This window comes from Dipteris shenzhenensis, chromosome 18 (assembly GCF_047967505.1).
Source record: "Dipteris shenzhenensis isolate YYH24624 ecotype China chromosome 18, Dip_SZ_1.0, whole genome shotgun sequence".
Classification (NCBI taxonomy): Eukaryota; Viridiplantae; Streptophyta; class Polypodiopsida; order Gleicheniales; family Dipteridaceae; genus Dipteris; species Dipteris shenzhenensis.
In genome coordinates, this window is record NC_141613.1 from 20,827,852 (window position 1) to 20,837,781 (window position 9,930).

General features: G+C 42.1%; 1 protein-coding gene across 1 annotated transcript in view; it reads right to left on the reverse strand.

Moving 5' to 3' along the window:
• The window catches only part of LOC147890934 (transketolase, chloroplastic-like), a 63,298-nt gene extending 53,630 nt beyond the window's left edge, over nt 1-9,668 (reverse strand). The window contains exons 1-2 of the mRNA XM_087389120.1: nt 9,096-9,668; nt 2,161-2,251 (exon numbers count right to left, since the gene is read on the reverse strand). Of these exons, the coding sequence (XP_087245246.1) occupies nt 2,161-2,251; nt 9,096-9,668 (664 nt within the window). The remainder of the gene's footprint in view (nt 1-2,160; nt 2,252-9,095) is intronic.
• Nucleotides 9,669-9,930: the final 262 nt, after the last annotated feature.

Consider the following 9,930-nt stretch of genomic DNA (forward strand, 5'->3'; position numbering starts at 1 on the left):
TGCTCTGGAAGTCTGGTACAACCACATTGCATTTCATCATTTCCCATGAAGTCCCTGCAAAACATACTTTATTATCTCAAAAAAATATACATCAGTCCATCATGCTTGTGAAAGAAAAATCTACAAATGCCAAAATCCCACACCTAACCTAATTGTGTACAACTATGTGCCTACCCACAGCTATATACAGTGCTAAAAAAACTTGATACAGATTTTGTCCTATCAACGTGCCTAGAAGCAAATTGAAAAGGCATGCATAACTAAAACACCTTCAAGTGGATTCATTAAACTTGCTTCAAATTTTAGCAAACCCCACCCATTTTCTAAGATGGAAATAAAATTTTTATTCAGGTAGATGTATTTAGATAAATAAACGCCCTTCACTTCATACCTTCAAATGGATTCATTAAACTTGCCTCAAATCTTAGCAAAACCCCACCCACTTTCCAAGGTCGCGAGAAAAGACGTATTCAGTCAGAGATGTATTCAGATAGATAAGGTTGCTGATTCTCAATGCCGAAGAATTGCCATAGTCTCGTGATCTCATTTTCTAAACCTGGTTGCGAGCCCCAATTCTAATAGATATCATGACTCTAGCATTCTCCCTACAAGTGACTTCAACACCTAAATCGTGCTGCCTCCTGCTATCCATGCTTCCTGCCCACGCTGCCAAACAGTCCGCCATTTCTACTCCTCATTCTGCCCCAAAATTGCACCACATCTGTCCTCATTTGCTGCAATTTCAGCAGCCCACGCTGCCTATTTTCTCTGCCCATTGCTCAGTTCTGCCTCAGCCACCATAACTTACATTCTCTGCCGCATCATTTGCAGCTGCCCCTTTTCCCTTGAAACCATTTGCAGCTGCCTACGCACTATCTCCCCTGCTCATTTCCTCTCCAAGTGTTGATACCATGGAACCTAGTCCTCCTAGAGCAGTCACTCCCATCTTGGGAGAAAGCACTTGTCCGTATCAGTGTGAGGTCAGATAACGGATTGCTCCATCACTTTGACCTCACTACTTCCGCCATGGAGATCAAATCCAAGTTCGAAAAGCTTCACCCTACATCTACTGGACCTGACCGACGAGCTATATCTATTGTTTTACATGATCTATATGAAGTGAGAGATAATGGTTAGGGATATTTGGGTACTCTTCCCGGGATGTTTCCCAAAATGAATGTAATAAATAATGTGTGCTGAGTCAATAAAGGTCCTCTGCCTTGGATTGTCCTCCTAAAATGATGTATTTCTTTTATGGTGTGTGACTCCATGTTTCTAGTTAGTCCCTGGAGTCAAGAGGGGGATGTACTGTAGGATCAATGTATTAACATTGATAGGGTCCAGTTATCAGGCCTAGCATATGAGTTCCAGGATGTTGGTGCATTGGTCTTCTAGACCTCTAAGTTGTTCATGCATCCATGCCGAGACATGAGCCTCTAAGTCATGTTTGGGATGTAAAGCCATGTGAGTGTTCAGTCCGATCTCTGAACCATGCTCAAACTTTAGCCTCTAAGATTGGCATGGGAGCCATGTCTAGTTCAGACACTGCAAAGTTTAGTAGTCCTATCATTGTCATGTTCTGTTCTTGGCTCCATTCTAGTAGTCTCACACTGCTTTCATGGGGTGGTGTTAGAATATGAAGCCAAGTTGAGTCAATTTGGTGTGTTCTAGTGTGAGTTCTACTCTAGTATGTCCTATGGATGCCACGTGTCACATTGGGAGTTATCCCATGTGCATAGGTGTTCATATGTGTGTGTGTGCTCTTATATAAGAGCTGTACTTGTCTAGTGTCAAATCAATCAAGTATCAAGCTACAAGCTCTTTGGTCTACATGTGAGTACTCTTATTTTGTCATTGCTTAGTCATTTCATTTCCGGTTCATTATGTCTCTCTTGAGTATCACTTTCTCTCTCCCTTCTCCACCATGTGCCTTCAGATAGTCATGAATAAGAAGTGTTTAGTCTTAAGGAATACAATGAACTCCCATTCTATCTAATTTTTTTACATCATTGAAACTCTCTGCAAGTAGTAAGATCTAAGGATTTTGAGATTTAAAACGATCCATTATCTTAAAAATATAGTCAAAATTTCCCAATCCGCATCCACGTGGCAAGTTTCAAACTCATAATATCCATGAAAATGTGTCAAAAAATAACTTACCAGTTGTCACTTCTATTCCATGGGTAGTAACATTCTCTGGATGGCCAGGCATGCGGCTTTCAAGTTTACAGAGTTTTTTCAAGTCTTCAATCTAAGCAAAAGCGATTGAAAAAATGAGCATTCATAACCTTAGCACAAAGTAAATAATGAGACAACTTAGAACGTGCATGTATATGTGTGCACTGTGTGTGTGTGTGTGTGTAAGAAAGAGAGAGTTTAATGTCCGCTAAGAATGCACACATATGAGTGAGAGGGCGAGAGAAAGAGAGAGAGTTATCAAAAGTATCAAAAAGACCAATTGGTCAATGAGGTTGAAAGAACTTGATACAATGAGCTAAAAGGGTGGAGCCTCTTAGCGGGCATCAAAACCCTGACAAATCCAAACTAGCCATAATCTTAAAGACGCCAATACACAGAAGAATCTATAAGCCCATCGAGAAGATGAGAGCTATAATGTAGCAGCAATGTGATAACCATCTAGAAGCTGGTGAGGAGGTCAAGCCTAAGAGGAAGCCAAAAACATATAAATTCGTGAAGGCATAAAGCCCATGATAAAGTGCTCGGCTGTCAATATGTGTGGTCTATTGTGGTCTCCTAGCTATGCCACCTGTATCAGCATAAAGCCTATGATAGATTTGTCGATATGTGTGGTCTGCTATGGTCTCCTAGCTATGTCCCTGCATCACACAATTGCCAACATTCCCAAGAGGTATCTCCCAAGGGGTATCCACAGAGGCATGTACAGCTGCAAAAGGAAGGTGTAGTACTACATCCAAAGAACAAGACTCAACATGATGATGTCGAATCAAAATGGCCAAAGGAGAGTCATGTCTCTCATAAAAGACCTGAGGCCCAGTAAGAGAAAGCCAAGCCATTGAGCCCCATGTCATAAAGAATGGTACATCCAAAGAACAGGACTCAACCTGATGACGTTGAATCGAAATGGCCCAAGAAGAGTCATGTCTCTCATAAAAGACCAAACCCCGGTAAGAGAGAGCCAAGCCACTAAGCCCCATGTCATAAAGAATGGGGAGTGCACAAAGTGACTGAAAATCCTGGCTACCCCCATCCAAATCATCATCACCTTGTAGGAGAAATGACACAATGAATGGTAGTCATCTTGGCTACCGGAGCAAAAGTCCCCTCATAGTCAATTCCCTCTTCTTGAACATACTCCTTGCAACAAGATGGACCTTGTATTTTTCCATTGTACCATCGCAATGATACTTAACCTTATAGATCCATTTGGTGCCCATAATACTTTTACCAATAAGTGCATCAACCAAATCCCATGTGGCATTCTTTTCAATGGACCTAATTTCAGATTCCATGGACTTCTACCATGAAGGATATCCCTACCTTTGAGGCTCAATCTCAGCTTCCATAACAGAGGTCATCAATGCAGAATTGACCTATCCATGAGCACTTTTTGTGCTTGCCCTAGATCTCCCCAAAGTAGGCTCATCCTTTGCATCCTAAATGGTCAACCTTGCCCATTTTGGAATGGATTTCTCAAATGTACTGCTGATTGTACCACTTGGAGTTGTATCTTGAGGTTGACTGACTCCACGATGGTGATAATGTATCCAAACATTGGGCTGTTTTTTCTCACTAGCTGGCTGCTCATCTAGAACATTTGAGGGAGAATCACCCTCAACATGTGGCAAACTAGCTGAAGTATGAGAGGAGGAAGAAGTATCCTCTGGAGAACCCATATCATCATCCTCAAACTGAGTTATATCCAAAGGAATATCATCATAAGGTGGCAAATCCACAATAGTGGGCTGCATGTATTCATTTTCAGGAAATGCAACATCTCTGCTGATTATTACCTTTCTGGTTGCTGGATCATAGAACCCGAAGCCTTTACTTTCTATACTATATCCAACAAAAATGCATTCGATGCTTTTGTCATCAAGTTTTGATCTAAGATGAGATGGAGTCAAAGCATAAGACACTGAGCCATACACTTTGAGTGGCTGTAGTAATGGCCTCTCCCCAAAATGCCTTTGACACTTTCTTGCATTTCAGCATGCATCTTTTCTTGTGATGCTTGATCCCATTTTCCTTAAAATACCCTTCAAACACATTTGATGTGTACTCTCCCCCATTGTCTAAACAAAATGTTTGTATCCTGAAATTCATTGGTTTGGTTCTCTGCCAGGATTTGAACTCTTTGAACCAATAAAACACTTTAGATTTAGCCTTCATGAGGAAAAGCCATGTGAATCTAGAATAGTCATCAATGAAGGTAACAAAATACCTTGCTCCTCTATGGGTTGTCACATTCATGGGACCACATACATCACTATGTGTGATCTGCAAAACTCTAGTGGCTTTCACTAAACCTGAGCCATCCCTCTTGAAAGGAAGATGGTGCAATTTGCCAAGAGCACACCCTTCACACACTTCATTACCTTTCTTCTGTAATTTTGCCATATGTGAGACAGCCGGGGCTTTGCCTTTGTCTTGAACAGAGAAAAACTGTTTGACCCCTTTGTTTTGACCATAGAAGAGGCATTTGCATTCTTATTCAAAGGCTGAACCATTTCAGCTTGCACTGGCATCCGTGGAGCTCGGGAAGGGCATTGTGAAGCCATGTGCCCAAATTGCTTGCATTCAAAGCAAGCACCAGCAAATAGCCCCCACTTGAGCTTGTAAAAGGCACTCCCCATGGAAACATTATTCACAGTGATCGAATATGAAGTTGGAGTGGGATGATCTGTATCCCAAAAAATGCAGAAGCGATTGAACCGTTTCATTGTTGTACAAGTAGGCCAATGCCCTATGATGAACATGGCCAATCCTGGCATGCCATAAATCATTGGGAGAAGAAAATGAGACAGCATATGCTTGATGTACATAGGGCTGAGCATCAAGCTTGTATATGGGATCCTTGATCCTGCATTGATCTTCTTGAAACTCAACAAGCATGTGATGATCATGGGCAATAGAAGAAACTGAAATGAAATTCTTTCTCAAATCAGGGACATACCCCAAACATCACGGATGATTTTTTCTTGCCTGAATCCAAAAGGATGGAAATATCTCCCACTCCTATGATGTCCTATAATGCATCATTTGCACATGTAACCTATCTGCCATGAACAATTGAGATTTCCTGAAACCACTCCTTTCTAGAAGTCATGTGCTTAGTAGCACCACTAGCTGACCATACGAATGAATGCACAGATTTCCGTACTGATTTGTACGGCCAAAATGCATAGGTTGTACGGCAGGCTGTACAACCAAAATGCGCAGGATGTGCGGCCAAATGTGCAAGCTGTACAACAGATATACAACGGGCTGTAAGGCCAAAATGCACAGACACTAACCGAATGTACGGCTATCGGGAGTGGGTGGAGCAGGACCAGTAAGTCAGCTCAAAAGTGCTCCCACGAAGGTGCTCTGAAGTTCATGAGCAGGCTGAGGTGACAAGAGCAACACACGAGGACACCGGTGAACTTGTTGGGTAACAGGAAGCAAGGTAGGGACCGGTACTAGTGACAGAGGCTTTGAAGGAGCAAATGGAGAAAGATTGTGAACGCAAGTGAACAAGAAGTGGTCACACAAAAACTCCAATAGAACGCTCAATGAAAGTGAGGTACAAGTACTTGGTATATGTAGTACCCAAGTACTACACGCCAAAATAGACTAAGTCCTAGTCTATCCTACACCACCATGTCATTGTATGCGTCTACATCACTCCTATTGGGCAGATTTTCTAGATTCTTTCCTCCCTGGGGAGTCTTGGCCTAGCCCATCTACCTTTGTCTACCTTCTAGATCGTGGGAGCTGGCTCATATTCTGCAGATTATATGCCTTTTGAACATGGAGACATCCTCCCTAAGATATTCCTGCATTTCATACTTCTCCATCAGGTTTATCTCTCACTTGTGAGTCTTGCCATACTTTCAGTAGCATTTTCTGCATGACTAGCTCTATGATTTTCCCTTCTTCCACTGGGATATCTTCAGCATGTAGTTCCCATGTCTTGCTCCCCTCTCTATGTCAACCTGAATTTTTTGTTGCCTCCATGGCTCTGTGAGTCCGTCTTCGTTACCTTGTGAAGGTATGTTGAGAAGATCTTCCCCTTCAAGCAGTATCATCCTTGTCTTTCCTAACATGATGGGAGAGGGAGTTTGCACTTTGATCCCTAGATCTTCTATGAGAAACCTTTTGTGAATTGTTTCTATTTATTCAATATTCTTTGGAGAGTCTGGGTGCCCAGGCTGTGCATCCATAGAGGATCAATATTTGAACAACTGTTGTGTGTAGGAACTTAGCTCCAAAAATTTTCTTTTTTGCATTTGTTAACTATATAGGGCTTTCAGACCCCCAATAACTGCTCTCCACGCATGCATTTCACTTATAATTTTTCTTGAGCTCGTCGAGCCCCAAATATTTATGGGTTGTGACTGCTTTGAGGGTTTACCCTTCAAATGTAAAGGGTGTCTATTGGTCCCGTGTTCTGATTAACATGACCTTTGTCTTTGCAATATTGACTCTCATGCCTGATTGTTGGAAAATTTTGCCTAATCCATCCGGGTGTGTTTGGATGTCCTTTTTGTCCTTTGCAAAGAGTATTTCGTCATCTTCATAAATGAGTAGGAGTATAGCATATCTAGAAAGCTATATCATTGTATGCTCTCATCCAATCTTCTAACTCACCTAAGGACAGCCGAAGAGAAGTGTTGAGAGGGGTCATCCTTGTTTGACCCTTATATCACCCATCTTCTCCTTAAAGTTCGATCCATCAAGTAGGTGCTTTTTCAATTCTTTGAGTACCTTGTCATACAATCTGAGCATTGATCCTTTCCCATAGTTTTTTGCGGGGTACACAAAACAGCAGTAAATACTTTCTTCTTGTGACTAGGTAGTCTATTGTTAGTGCTTGGGCATGAGACCCACTTGAGATGGTTCCTTTTTCCCATGCTCAACTACCAATTTATTGATTTTTTGCTCGAGTATAGTACCATATTGTATTGCCACTAAACTGTTTACCATGCTCGTTCAATAATTGCTTCCTGTCCTATTCTTCTTTAATAAGCTTGGCAGGATGCATAGTTTTTTACAACTCCTTTTTGAAGAAATTTGCTTCCTTGTGCCCAATGGAGTCGGACAACAAGCTTGATAAGGGAAATAGCTCTTTCTTTTTTTTGATTCCATAATTTTGACTCTTTTCCAATTTCTAAACTCTCTATTGTAGTGTAAAGAGTATCAACACCGACTATCTGAAGAGCATCCATCATCTCCATGGCAATGCCACCAAATGTGGTGATGGTAGGAGTTCTTCACACTACAAGCTCTAAAATAATCCCAACACCTACCTCCAACACTGACAAATTTTTTAAGCTTATAAATGCAAGACCTAGAAAATTCAAACTGCTTAAATGTTGGTTATTTGGCATTGAGAAAACGTATGACGAGCTGGACTAGAGTTTCTTGCAAGGAACTCTATGCGTCATGGGGTTTTTTGAGCAGTGGATTGTAGGAGTTTCCTCTCTAAGTTATCTTTCAGCTTAGAGCTAGGTTCTCACTCAAAGTGGCATAGGAGACAAATTTCAGATCTATAGATCAGTTTGCCAAATTTCCCACTTGAACCCTTCCTATAAAAGGCTGAAGCTATTATTCACTTTCTCCACTCACGAATATGGATAATTGGTCTTTGCATTCCTATCAAGAAGGATGGGCCGGATTGAATAAGGATTGAAGGGACGGACGCAAGATGTGGAAACATCACCCACACTTCATCTATTAGGGGCCCTCTTTTTAAAAGAGCCATATACTTGCAAATTTTCATATCAGTTGGACATCATTTCTATGGTGGGGCATATGTATTTGCTCATTTTTTAACCATTCATGATGCATAAGCGTGTGAACATTCACAATGGTAGGCTTAGAACATACATGTATGTGTCCCATTGTCATAATACTCATGATACTGTGTGGGGCAATTTCCTTGAGTGAGGCACATTTACTTGCAAATTCTCATAATGCATGGGCATCATTTGTATTGTTGATATGTACATCTTCTCATTTCGACCATGCATGGTAACTGGTCACAAGGGCTACATCCAAGAAGTCCTAGCTTAGTGAACAAAAGGGGACAGATGCATTTAACAAAGTCTTGGACCTGCCATTTCCAACGCTTTATCTCTTGTGAGGTTAGAACCAAGAGAACCAAGTTGATTTAGCAACAAAGAAATCAAGGTGGGGGATTATCTAAGGATTGCTATCAAGTGGAACCAACATTCGATGAAAACTATGAAGAGATAAAGACAGGACCACCAAGCCCTAAGTGGCTAGAGGACGACTTCATGAGAATCAATTTAGATGGTACTCATGCAATGCTCACTCTTGCACAGGAGCTAGCAAAATTTCACATTCTCAAACAATCCAACAAATTGAAAGGGACCAAAGTATGTATGGACAAAGAATTCACTAGATTCCAACCTAGGCAAAAGGCCACTGAGTTAGCGAAGGTGAAGGCAGCTAGAAACGAGGGTAAGTTGTTTACCATGAAGGCAAGGCTCTCATCATGGAGTTCAAGTAGAAACCTTAATACTCTCAATCTATAATTGATATAAGTGGTTAAGTGGGTTGTTTACCATCGTTCAAAAGGCGAGACTCTCATCATCGAGTTCAAATCAAAACCTTAAGACTCTAAGTCTCTCTAAGTGATATAAGTAAGTAGGTTTTTGGGAGTGGATGCCCGCTTTAGTGGCTCCACTCTTTGAGCTTTCCGATCTTCTTTGGACTATAATAGACTCTCTCTCTCTCTCTTTCCCTCCTTCCTCCCCCCACACGTGTAGACATATACACAAACATACACACATATACACATGCGATGGGTAATTAAATCGCAATGCGACTGCTAGTGCTAACAAATGATATTCTTCAAACAAGCGGTATACGAGGTGAAGATATGCTACCTGCACAGAATCATATCCAGCAAGGTGAAGGCAGATATACTGAAGGAGACAGCCGTGGCCTGCACTTAGCACGAAGCGATCCCTATTAAACCAGCTGGGATTTTGTGGATTATACCTCATGGCTTTCCTGTAAAGTACATAACCAACCTCGGCCATTCCCAAAGGTAATCCAGGATGACCGGCCTTCGCCTCCTGGACAGAGTCGATTACCAACATCCTTATGTTGTCAACACACCTACTGTCGATTTTGGCTTGCAGCCAAGATAAATTGTTCCAGTCTTGTTCGCCAGTTGTTCGCTCTAGTTCTGTTTTCCACGCCTGAAGGTGGCCATCATCATCCTCAACAGATGACGAGAAATTTTCCCGTAATCCCGCAGCCCCCCCATGATTCAAGCGAGAGAAACTTCCTTCTCGTTTTTCTGCTTCTTTCAGGTCTGTATGTTCATCATGAAAGCAATTGACACTGGTCTTGCGCGAGCTACAAGCATTTCCGAGTTGCTGAAAACCTGACAATTCAGAGCAGTTGAAAGCCGCAGAATACGAGCTTCTACAAGAGGAATACTGTATCGCCATATTGCGGATGAAGTGCCCTTTGCAACAGCAGTGGTGCGCCAGCCGTTGCCAAGAATTCTGCAATCCATGGAACTGAAACGTTGTAACGCGATGAAAACTGTGGGGAGTGAGCGAGGCTGGAAAGCCATGATGGGCAGAATGGCTGGAGGGAGAAACCGGCATGGCGAGTGGGGAGATGCAAGCAGATGAAGCTAGACGAGCGACGAGATGGGCGACGGTGGGGGGAAGAGAGTTGGCGATGGGCGAACCATATGTTGAGAAA